General features: G+C 29.4%; 1 protein-coding gene across 1 annotated transcript; it reads right to left on the bottom strand.

The window, feature by feature from the left end:
- Window positions 1-9,811: 9,811 nt before the first annotated feature.
- On the bottom strand, window positions 9,812-13,133 carry LOC107487217 (auxin-responsive protein IAA8). Its single transcript, XM_016107831.3, has 7 exons — window positions 12,919-13,133; window positions 11,869-12,329; window positions 11,616-11,794; window positions 11,261-11,487; window positions 10,989-11,130; window positions 10,192-10,253; window positions 9,812-10,070 (listed from the first exon to the last, which is right to left on the bottom strand). Exons 2-7 carry the CDS (start codon window positions 12,304-12,306, stop codon window positions 10,033-10,035), a joined length of 1,086 nt encoding a protein of 361 aa, XP_015963317.1. The 5' UTR covers window positions 12,307-12,329; window positions 12,919-13,133; the 3' UTR covers window positions 9,812-10,032.
- Window positions 13,134-13,840: the final 707 nt, after the last annotated feature.

Below are 13,840 nucleotides of genomic sequence, written 5' to 3'. Positions count from 1 at the left end.
GCAAAGTCAAGTTAATTTAAAGATAAAAACTCATCTACAGTCGACTTCACGTGAAGTTGATAGATGAGAGTCGTTAAATGATTTGACTGATTTAATTAAATTTTTATTTAATGACTGTCAAATATCAACTTCACGTGAAGTCGACTGCACATGAGTTTTTATCTAATTTAAAAAAACAAAAGTTTTCTAACAAGGAAAATGATCCTCTCTATTTCTTTTTAACACTTTAGAGAATAAAACATAATCTCTCACTTTTAATTTTATAAGTGAAACAAAAAAATAATAAAAAATAAAATTAAATACTAGACATTGTCCAATTTTTTTCACAGAGGATCCACTCCCCTTAACAAGTGATTCTTGTTAATTCTTGTTAATACAGTAATTAATATTAAAATAAAAAGGCACGCGAAAAAGCTTTTGAAAACTTCATTTAATTAAAAGCGTAAGAATTCAATTTAGTGTATGAAAATGTAGCATTGACATTTGACTTTTGACATATGGAAATTTGGAAATGGAATTGGTCTTTATAAGTAACCTTTTTAGTTTACGACAAGCGAAGTATGTGCCACTGGCACCGCCCTCCCCCACCGTGACGCCGTTAGTGAAGGCACGGCGTCTGTCAGTCAACCCTGCCGTCGCTGGTCAACTTTGTGGGCCGTACAATTACCGTATAAATTGACTTTCACCATTTTCAGTATCATCCTTAAGTTATTTAGTTTTTAAATTTTATGTTATCAATATTTCTTTTTAAGATAAAGTTGGTATTAAAATACAAAAAATATTAGTTATTTAATATTTTTCTTTATTCTAATTTTTCTTTTTGAGCTAACTATCCAATTAAAATATATTAGTTATAAAAATTAGATAATAATTTATTTTAAAAAATTACTTTTTGTGATTTACTCTTTTTTATATGGATTAACGGTATACATGAAAAAGATATTAAATTAATTTATTAAGTGAATAATATTACATCATGTTAGTGTGTTTAACACCAGAATAACGTTACCGAGTAGATGCAAGCTCTCATAATTACCAAAGCCTTTTTTCTTTTTTTAAATTTACACATGATCCCAAAACATCTTGTTAAGAAAAATAATATTAATTTTGATTCATTGGCCTCTCTTCTCCAACATGTCACACACTCATACATTGACCTTTGACTACACTCTACACACTAAACAATTTCAATTTTAAAATAATGTAGAATATTACCATTCATAATCAGCAATATCAATCCAAAAGGTTTCCTTTGTGACCACTAAACCTACCCCATCTTTCTTTTGACTTAACAAATAACAATGGATTGTTTAATGACAATTCAAATTTGCATTATAATTAAAAATATAATACATACACAATAATCAAGCAGCCTAGAAATTAAATATATAAAGAAACTGATCAAGATATATTCCAATGCATCTGATATAAGACTAAAAAACATACACTTGCAAGGGATTTGAAAAGTGCTCTCTCCAATCATGGGTTGTAATGTGGCAAAGCTAAGAGAGCACACAAAGGTGGATGTGCCATTTTTTTTCAAAATTTAATTGCATACCTTTGGACATGACATGAGTATGTATAACATTTTTTTAATGTTTTTAAATTAAAAAATACATCTTTCCACATGAAATTTAGACAGCCCCATATGAATGTAACTGACCCACATTGTCTAGGAAGTTTTAATAATGTATTTTTGAAATGATCAAGATGTATATATTATAAAAAAACTATTCTTTTCCTTTTAAAATTTCAATTTGAAATGGCATTGAAAGCTTCACATAGATTTGATTAAATTCCTTTGCCATCAATGTAACTAGCATCATGAGAGGATCAAGCGAATTGTCACCCCTTAAGGACTTCAGAATTAGTATACTAATACTAGTTTAAGTAACAAGTAACAACAATTGGGAACCACAAAAATCTACATGATTATTTACACCACAAATTAAATCTTTAATTTTATTCAATTGAGGTATGTAGCTACATAAAATTAGGCAGATAGATATTATTAATTCACATGGTATCATTGCATAACAAGTTTGTTGCAAGCAATTTGGCACTACCATGGTTGTGCCGTGCAAAGATCCCTCCAAAAACGACAGACACCAATGATAGGATTGCTTGACCTGACATGTCTCTAAATTAAAGCACCAAGGACACATATATAAACTAACACACACAAGATTAATATCATACATCGTCCTCTTCCCTTGGCCTTTTATTTTGTTTCCACTAGAACGCACATGACTAGCGGTTAGTTAGACTTGTTAATTATAAATTAATTAAGATTCATTCTCATACAATGCTATATTCGTTTATAATTAGACCTCATCAATTTTAGGTTTTAGTTCATTCTTTTCTCATAAAGTATCATAATTTATTTTTGATTGTTGTTGTTGAGTCACCCCCATACACATATATATTTAGCCAATCAAATGATTCCGTTTAAAGATAATAATGTCAATGAGTTATATATATATATAGTCTTTATGAAATTTAAACAACCCTTTGTATAAGCAATCTAATTTCTAGGTATTGTGATGAGATAATCAAACTTTATAGTAATGTTAGCCAAAAAATAACCTAGAGTTATTTTATTAACATTTTTAATTATACATTTATTATGTCTAATATTACGTAAGAGTAAAGTATATTTTTTGTCTCTAAAGTTTGATAAAAGTTTCAAAAATATCCCTAAGTTTTATTTTATTTTAATTATGTCCCAAAAATTTTCAATTTGCATCAAATATACTCTTGATGGTTAATTTTTCAAAAAATTTAATACCGATTCAACAACAATTTCATAAGAATAACTCTCAACACAAGAAAATTAAGCATAATTTTCATGCATTATTGTTAGATTGGTTTTAAATTTTTTCAAAATTTAGCTGTCGAGAGTATATTTTTAAAACCTTTGCCAAACTTCAGAGACAAAAAGTATACTTTACCCTATTACGTAATTATTTTACTGATAATTAAATAATACAAAATAAAATAATTTTAAACTATTTTAGACTAATTTTCTGTTATCTTGGAAATATTTTTATAATAATTGTTACTTAAAATTCACATGGTTAAAGGAACAGGGATAATATAGGTCAGGTTCCACAAATTTAGTACACTAGTTATTAGGGGGGACAATAATGGTTCAATATTTGTGTATGTAGAATGAGAGGTTTAAAGGGATGATAGTGTTTGTGTGGCTGCCATAATTGGAGCACATGCCTTGGCCCTTAAAATGTTAGGATCACCCACCAACCAATTATAAATAATCACATTGCATTATAATGGAACACTAGACTCCAAGGATTTTCATTTATATATACCAGCATTAATTATATGCCTTAGTATTTGGCTGGTTTAAAAAGCAAAAACAACATACCTTTGAATCTCTTTTCAAGACAACTCAATCATTATTTTTTGTTCTACCTTTTTACCCTTATCCATACTCATAATTCAATAGTATGGATCGAAAAGAATTAGTTAATTTTCACCATAATAAATAGGGTTAGATATTATAAAATACACAATATTAGATCTAGTTAGTTAGTTATCATGATAAAGATTGATAGGATTATTGGAGATCAAAACTTTATTTAAGAGTTTAATGCTGATAGTTAAAATGGATGAGTAGGTTGAGTACTTGATTAATTCAAATAGACTATTTAAAAATGTTTAATAACAAAAAAATTAACTAAAAACATCCAAAATTTATTTTTTTTAGTATTTATTAATTTATTAATTAACAAAATGTTAGAGAACTAAAAGGGTATAAGTAAAAAATCAGCCAAATGTCTTTGGGTGAATTCAAAACCTCTACGTAGATGGTGTTTATGCTAAGCATTAGGATGTTTCTTCTATTAAATATCAGAATGTTTCTTTTTCATACTAAATGAATGTTCTTTTATATATTTTTTGAATTTTTTTGTATTAGCGTAACACCTAAAGGGCTTCGAGTGTGAGGTGTGAAGAAACGGACTTGATTTTATGCCGTGATCCTAAGAGCAGTTTTGGAAAGATATTACTCAAAAGTTGATTTTAATTAAACAGTAATTAATAACAAATATTGTAAATAAAAAAATTAAATTAATTAAGAATGAAATATAAATTAATGTGATTTTGTTTAGTTTTTTGTTGGTAACCTCTTGGTTCTATATACTTTTCCTTAAAAATATAATGCTATTGAAATAAGGAGAATGTCAAGTAAATAATGACCATCTTGAACAACAAAAACAACCACCAATCAAATAAGAATACACTACATCCTAATTTAATGTTACTAATTAAATATAAAATTAATTTATTCTTTTAACTCTATTAATTCACATTGTTTACACATTGTTAAAAAATATTGTTGATTACCTATACTTTTTCTTCATTAATTACTAGATAAAACAAGTTTTAGCTTGATTTTTTTTCCCTCTCTAAGATTATTGTTGATTATATATATGTTATAACGAAGGCTTTATTTATTGTGTTTTACTTTTATCATATGTATGTTATGAGTTAAGTAATGCAGTTAATTGTGAAATTTAAACAATTCCTTTGTGGAACAAATAACAGACTAGAAGAAGATATTGTATCATTTATTGACCATCTATATTTATCCTGTATTTTAATTATTTTTAAATTATATATTATATAAATATAGTTGGTCATTTTATAATTTATAATTATTTGTTATTTTTTGTTTTGAAAAAATTTAAATTTAAATTTTTATGTTATTTTGAAAGGCTATATTTTATATTAATTTTTTTAATATTAAAAGTTTTGACAATAATTTTTTAGATGCTAATAAGTCAAAAGGATAATTTTTAATAAATTTTTAGAAATTATTTAATGTTTCATTTTAAATTCTGTAGATTTTCTAAAATTTAAATTAAAACACAAAAGTTAAATTTCTATTCTTAAAGTTAATATAAAATAAATTAAATAAACAATGTCAATAATCTGTTACAAATAGTAAATCAAATTAAGCTGATTCAATTAACATTATTATATACTAATTCGAATCAAACTGATTCGATTTAGTACTATAGTGTATAAATCGAATTTAACTTCAAACAATTTTTTCATGTAATTCGAGTCAATGTATTTCGATTTATTACTATATTGTATAATTCGAATTAATTTAATTCGATTTATATAAAAATATGATTTGAGACATTTATGTAATGTTATTTGGTTTGGGTAATTTATGTAATATTAGCATCGGTTCTATTTATATAATTATTTTTCCCGTAAGTTTACATTATTATATTATATTATTTACTCTATCTATTTTAAAATAACTATTGCTCTGAATTTCTCGTATATTAAAAATTTATGTATTTATATTTATTTCATATTTAAATAATATTTTTTTAGGTAAATATTATCTAACCTTCTTTAAATTAAAGAATAAATTATTTCTTATGATATATCTTTTTTTTATTAACTGAAATAAAATTAATTGATTTATCATGATTAACTTTAACTTTAATCTAACCTAAATTTTATTAATTTAATTAATTAATCATGATGTAATTTTTTTACAAATTATAAAAATTATTAAAAAAATTATAATTTTGTAATTTTTTACTTTTCTCAAATTATACATTTATTAATCAATTTCAATCATAAAATATAAAAAGTCTTGAAAGACAAAGAATAAATATAAAAAAATAAAAAATTACAAAATTAAACTTTTTTAAATATTTTTTATAATTTGTAAAAAAATTACATTATGATGAATTAATTAAATTAACAAAGTTTAAGTTAGATTAAAAGTTAAAATTAATTATCATAAGTTAATTTGTTTTATTTTATTTAATAATTAGAAGACATGTCATAAGAGATAATTTATTCTCTAATTTAATACGAATTGGGTAAAATTCAATTTTTTTAAAAAAATTTTCAAAACGACAATTATTTTTAAAAGAAAGCAAGGATATGTCAACCCTTTTACTCCAAAATCCAAATTGAATGAGACTACGCTACGGAGAAGATCAATGATATAAGGAAGGAACATTTTGATGATTATTTCATCTTCAAAACTATAAATGTATATATATCTATGTCAATTACATTGATGCAAATATATAATGGTTGACGCAGCAAAAGCAATGAATGTAGAGAATGTTGATGATGTCAGATAGTTTTCAAAACAACTGTATGGGACCTTAACTTTGTGATTATGATCAGAACGACATTGACACGTAACATAAGACATTCCATATGGAATGGATGAAGAACAAACACGTATGGGAATTATTGTACAACACGGAAAGCAATTTTTAGAAAGAAATAGATTTGATTGTTGCCTAATAAGCTTATTTTCCGGTTCCTGTATGGAGAATATACATAAATGATTATTATTTTTCGAAGCCTCTAGGATAATATATATAATAATTCATGCATCAATGCAATGGATATCTGTCTCTGCCTTTCATTTTTATTTCACTCTCAATTTCTTGACTCATCGGACGACTACCAAATTATTTTCTGGTGGAATTTAAGTACAGTCGATTTCATATAAAGTTGATAATTGATGGTCGTTAAATGATTTAATTGATTTGACTAAATTTTTATTTAACGATTCTTAATTATCAACTTCATGTGAAATCGACTGTACTTGAATTCCACCAGAAAATAATTTGGTAGTCGTCCGATGAGTCATATAAAGTTGATAATTGATGGTCGTTAAATGATTTAACTGATTTGACTAAATTTTCATTTAACGATTTTTAATTATCAACTTCATGTGAAATTAACTGCACCTGAATTTTTATCTTATTTTATTTAATAAAATTTTTATTTTAGTCTTTCATATGTAACGATTTTGGATTCATTCCAATATAATTATGTCGGCACTTAAATTTACTCAATATTTTGAGTTAAGATAAAGTTAGTCTAATTTTTAATATTTAGTAAAAAAATTAAAAATACTAAAAAAAATTTTGATAAAAAAATATTTTATTACTCAAATATTTATTATAAATGACTCATATTTAAATAATAAAGTGTTCATTTTACTAAAATTTCATTTTCAATGTAGATAGATCCTCTTCATTCATCACCCATGCACAGCTTTGACTCCTCAAACAAAAGATATATGTGAAAGTGATAGATGTCCTTCTAATTTTCTTCATGGATATGGTGATGAGAATGTGACCATTGCTCACACTCTAGCTCTAATGACTCATGTTAGGTATAATTCAGATAGACCTAGAGAGACAACAGGTTAGCTTTAATTTGATAATGCTAATGAGTGAATGTTCTTAGATATATGTTTAGTTAATCATTAATGTTTCCAAAAGATTAAAAATAATGACAATTTGATATACAAGCATTTCATGTTAATGCAAGTTCGAAAAATGGTTGGATCCAAACCTATATTCTTATATTATTATTACAAACAATGTCAATAAAGCTGGGTAATTCTATCTAGGTTTGGACACCATGATGTGCATAAAGAATTAAGATGCCTACTCTTTTTTTTTTCCCTTTCTTTATTCATATTTTTCACCAGGTGGTGGTGGTGCACATACTAGAGCTACATTATTAAAAATGGGGTTAAAGAATAACAAGAAGAAATAAAATTTGAACTTTATATCACATACTGGGAAGAAGCCAAGAATATTCAAAGAAGCAACAAGTGACACTAAACTTCAATGAATCAATAATTGATACTTCCAATCTCACTAGTACAGCTTTCCTCCACTAATTAATTAGGTAATGATTACAACTACAATTATTAATTAGTCCTAAGAAAAAACACTTTTGCTTTTCTACTAAGATTATATCTCCTATTATTTAGCTTTTTCAAGATTATGTTTTTGGATTGTTAATATGACAAGAGGTGAAAAGAGGCCATTCAGTTTAAATCAAAGACACAAACCTTTGCCTGTGATAATTCTCTTGAAACTTCTATATATAACAAGCAAGAATTTTAACGTTGTGTGGGTTCAACCAATAATGCTGTGTAGTAATTAATGTTCGTATTATAAGGAATCCGATTATCATTAATCATACTTATTATGTAGTGTTTGTTTTTAGATATTTAGACTGAGATGAAGGGATTGAGACTCAAAAATAAAAGTGAATATTTCAGTCTTGATATTCAAAATTTCATTACCTTCAGTATCTCCAGAAACTAAAAATATAAAGTACTAAAATTTTTAAAGATGAAAACTAAAATTTTAATATTTACTTCTCAAAAGTATTTTTTTTTAACTATTTAAATTCTAAATTTATCCCAATTTTTATATTTATCTTAAATCAAACATAATATAAAAATAATTTAGTTTAATATATTTTATATCAAATATATAATACAAAAATTTAATTTAGTTTTTATCTCTTAATTTTCGTTTTTCGGTCTCAGTCTCTCATCTTCTGTCCCCCTTCCAGATGAAACCTTAAAGAACTTTGATTGTCTCTCCTAATTAATAAGGTTGAGCCTTATATATAAATATACATAAAAAGTAATATGGAGACAACATTAACCTAAGCTTATTAGTTAATCTTACAATAAATGCATTCGACTAAACAATACACAAAGTGAGGTCATTTTTACTTTGGAGAAACCTGTAATCCATTGCTGAAGTTCTTGGAAAATAGACTAAAAAAGAAACATGAAAATGGAACTAGATCGGTGCCAGTTGAACACAAACTTCCCTCATGATTCTGTATCTTAAAAAGCTAGATGCACTAATGCCAAAAGCTATCTTGATATAAAGCTTGTTTCCTTCAATGGGTACGCCATCATGTTGCCATTCAACATAACATGATTAAATTCACATTAACGTTAGTATAATACATAGAATCTAGAGCAAATGACAAACCCCCATTAATGTCTTTTGTGTATATTTAATTATCTTGCTTCATAATTAATCATGCACTAACCTGGGAGAATAATTAAAACCCATCATCATAATGCTTAAACTAACAAAATTCATAAAGTATGTTATGACAACCATAAAGTTTAATTAAACTTAACAACACTGATGAGATAAGTGAAGTGCAATGAAACAATTAATCAGTTTTTTTTCCCTTCTTTTTGGAGTCTGAATTTATGCTTTCATTGTTTGTAAAAAAGAAAAACAGGTAACAAGCAGGTTTATATACATGTACGATTACAATAAGATGCATTAAAGATTGCTAAGAGAGAAGAGTGCATCAAATCTAAGACTATTGCCTCCATTACTACTTTACTAGGATCATAGTTCGAAATAAAAGTGAACTAATTACAATATAAAAGCTGAATAAGCTATGTAGTCATATTTCCTACCAAGCAGGATATTCAATATATAATTTTATTTTTGTTTGGACGGGGTTATTCAATATATAATTAATCAGCTATTATGATATGGACTTCAAAAAGATACATGGCCATGCCGGCCCAAAAACAAAAATAGCAGTTGGGCAACTCATTGACCCAATATTAAAAATTTGTGTTCGTTAGTTGTTGCCTAGACACGAATGTGAACATAAGAAACCCTTTTTAAAAAAAATTTGCTAAACCTTAGGATGCCAGACCATATTTACATAGCTTGATATCAACAATTTAATCTTCCAATAAGAAAGTTGGTATTTAAATCGAAAACCATTTTATATTGTACAAAGTACAAACATTGTATAGAAATGTTTAGGTGCGCCTTTTTTTTTTCAGATTGTACAATTAAATGTGCATTAGTTGGGTTACTTTTTTGCTTTTGGTATGAATGTATTAGTTCGTTTAAAAAACTCATGTAGTACATGCTATCTATCCTTTGAAAGAATAATGGACAAGAAAAAGATTAGTCAATGATAGATTGGGATGAGTAAATTAAGTTGTAAAAGGCATTCGATTCATCCAAGACAGGTTCCTATAATGATTACAGATTCCACAAACACTAAATCTACCAAGGTAGCCTCATAAGATAACAAATATAACAAACAGATAAACACAAACTCTTAATGGACTTAGAAACATAGGTAATCCAGAACTAAACATCTTTAATTCACAAAAAACGGCAGTCATCACTTCCAAACATCTGGATACAGCATCTAACACCTGCTCTTGGACTTCTCCATGGCCCTGGGAGCTGCAAAGAACAGAAAGACTACTTAAGCAGCTGTCCAAATATAGAGGTACTTAGAGTCAAGGTTTCTTCCCTACTAAAATTGCTTCGAAATAAATCATCACAGAATACAATCAATACATACCTAAACCAATTGCATCAGAACCCTTCATGATTTTCAGCCTTTTGCAAGTGTCTATGAACATCCTACAAGTAAATTTGCAGTTAAAACTAGTGAAGATGCAAAGAAGAGCAAAGCGAAAATCTCAATCAATCAATGAATCTATAGTCCATTTTCTCGGTATTCAGTATTGAAAAGAATGGACAAGTTAATTTGCAGAAATACTTAACGCCCGCATAACAACCATTTCAACAGTCAAATTGTAATTTGTAGGCATGGTCAAGATATTTAGTGTGATGTGATACAGTTAAATAAGTATCTACCACACACAAACACTTTTAACCAAAAATCTAGTGCTAAACCACCAGAAGAGAAGGAAACCAAATTGCTACATTAAAAAGTTAATAGCTGATAATAAAAATACATTAAAACCGGTCGATCTAGCACAAATATTCTTATGTTTGATTATGAAAGAACTACTGTATGCAGAGTAGCATGCTAAACAACCAGTGCAGATTAAACTTCTGTTTTAGTGAAGGACAATTTCCTGGTTACTTTTTGGGGTAAGTTGCAATCATATATATTGCCTACTTAATCTTATGTTTTAAGTACCTAAAAGGCTAAAACTAGTAACTAAGAATCTAAGAGGATTGACAAATATTTTGCAGTTGGAAATTGATTAACTATTCGCACTGATTAATAATGATTAGGACTTTCTAGAGTATACATTTGCACTACAGTACACTTGCTCTATTGTCTGAAAAATAAAAATGAAAATATAAAAAAATAGACAAAGCATATAGAGTTCAAATATGACTTACTCCCAAGGTACGTCCCCTACAAGCATCCAATCCCCATCTTTATCCTCGTAAGTGAGGACATACTCTGAACCATGCAGAAGGTCCCTCAGCTTGCTTTCACTCAACATTTCTCTTCCTGGAGATCCATGGGAGCCACACTGACCTGATATTGTACACAAGTACCAAAGGCTATATTTTAGGTAAAAATACACAGTAACAGCAAAAAATTGAAAATAAATTACATGATAGAAAGCAATTTTAAGATAAAATAAACCTGAATTGCTACAGCATACCTAGGGTAAAACAAGTGAACATCTTCTCAAGGGCAGAAGATAGTTCCTGATAGGATGCATAACTTCTGAGATCCACCTTCCTGAGATAGGGAGCACCATCCATGCTGACCTTCACAAAGAGTGCGGCCAAACCAGGTTTTCCATCCACTTCATCATTGTTCTTTGATGCGGTTGCCATTGAATTTCTCCTAAATGATCTTATAGGAGGCCAACCAACGACCTGCGCCCTGCAAAACATGAGACCTTACCACATTAGATAAACAAGAAACACATGAAAAATCAATTGTTAAGGCCTTCATCCAACTTCATGTTTCTTCACAAATTGTATATCCATGATCCAGCAGGCTTTACTTACTTAGAAGCTGGGGCACTGGCACTGGCAGAAGGACCCGTATGGCTATTTAGACCAGTTCCATTAGCTGCACATGGCTGTTCTTGTAACACCTTTGGCATTTCCTTCGTCGCAGTAGGCTGTAGACCAGAAGATCTAGGTGATAACATTGCACTTATTGCTGTATTACCAGCAAACTTCCCCTGCATCAAATATGTAGTGATGAGTCAGATTCATAATCAGCAGTAAATACTCTTTTACCAGGAGAATTTCTCACCTGAGAAAATCCATCTATGGTATCAGCAAAACCCCTTTTGTTTCCCAACACAGCAACATTCTTCTGGGACGACGAGCAGATACCATCTTTCATTGGAAGCAAAGGGAACAACGGCTTCTCATCGGGCTTCGATGAGCTCAAAGAGAACACATCTACATCCGGATGCCGTTCAGGCGACTGGGATCCAGGGAGTCCCAGCCTCAATTCAGTAGCCTTCAAATTCAGGTTGCCCTTCTTCTCATCAGACAAGCTTGGGACAGCAGAATTGGAGCTGTCCACTGATGAGCAATCAGACAACCCAAGGTAATTTCGCTCTTTCAATCCTCTACCCCCACTTTGGGAGAAACAGTCCAGGGATTGTGAAGATGCAGAAGCTACCGTCGAGACTTTGCTCTGTCCTTCGTCCTCTGAAACCAGAGCCAGCGCCCGCGGAGACATCAGAGTCCAGAGACACAATCAAGCTGCCACACAAACAGATATAGACAGAAAATGTAAAGCCACAAAATCAATTCACATATTGCCAGAAATAGAAACCTTATATGCTATTAACAAAATCAACCAAAAAAAAAAAAACACGCCCTATTAAACAATATCACAATAATCACACGATTAGTAAGCAATTTAAACATCAATTAACCATAAGACAATGCTGCAGAGCACCCTAAAAGTAAAGTAAATCGCTTCCAGAAACAAAACATTTGACTAGCATGCTTAAATTAAGCTTATTTCACATTCCAAAATGGCTAATAATCAAAATATCCATGACAGTTTTAAACAAATATGCTGATTTTTCAAGCGAAACTAAAACACTACCAAACATTTTCCCCCTTCTATTATTCTCCCCAAAACAAAATAGAAAGAACAGCAGGCGCAGCGTCAGCTCAATAGATCCGCGCCCACACCGAATCATCACCCAAAAACAAGGCCCTAGTGTTAGCTCAGGAAAAACAGCTGAATAGAAACACCGATTTCTTTTTTTTTCCTCAAAAAACACACACAGACACACAATGGAGCTGTTAGAGTAGGAAAGGGAAGATTTGAAGCGCGCACCTAACGAAACGAAACAAGGTTTGGTTGCAGATCAAACGCCGAAGGAAACCAGTTCTTGTACAATGCAACTTTTCGGCGAAATGCAGAGAGAAGTAACAAACACAGTGCGAAGAAGAGAGAGAGAGAGAGAGAGAGAGGTTTAAGGTCCTTCCATTAAGAAGAAAGCAACAAGATGAGAGAAACTGTGTTGAAAACGGGAATGAATGAAAAGAATAAAGGAGGTGCCGTTAAGACATAAAAACCATAACAGCAACGAAACGCGAGGGGGGAGGGTGTAGGGGCAAAACCGGAATATGATAAAGTCGCAAAAGGCGATGTGGGTGATTTATTGAGTAATGTGGAATGGCGTTGGACGGCTCTGATCGTGTATCACGGAGAGATCGAGACCGTTGGTTTCTTGACATTGCGGGGGACAGGAAATTAAATATCTTGTCGCTGAAAACAGGTGCTATGAATTATGATTCTCATGCTCTCTTTTCCTTTTATTTTAGTCAAAATTCATGTGTAATTTTTTTTAGTATAAAAGGGTTTGGAACGGAAATGCAACTCCGAAATGTCCCATTTGCCCCTTACTTTGCTTCTGTTAAGTGTTAGCTAATGCTTAACCATACATTACTGACCAGGTTTTGACTAGAGTAAATTCCAACTTTATTTTTAGTCAAGTGTCAGTGGACATTTATCATAGATTTTTTATTTAAATTTAAAAAAATATGGTTGAACTTATCCTTTAATTCATTTATATGTATCTAAGAATGCATTATTAGAATTTTTATTTTTGAAATGGATTATTTAATGTTATTTTTCTGTCATAACAAGTACATTTTTCGCACACCAAATTTTAATATTGGAAAAAATATAGACTAGAAGAGAGAGTGGAATCATATGTTATTAAAAGAATACAGATAAATAATTCTTAAATAGT

Source organism: Arachis duranensis, chromosome 5 (genome assembly GCF_000817695.3).
Source record: "Arachis duranensis cultivar V14167 chromosome 5, aradu.V14167.gnm2.J7QH, whole genome shotgun sequence".
Classification (NCBI taxonomy): domain Eukaryota; kingdom Viridiplantae; phylum Streptophyta; class Magnoliopsida; order Fabales; family Fabaceae; genus Arachis; species Arachis duranensis.
This window is presented reverse-complemented; position numbering and strand designations above follow the sequence as displayed.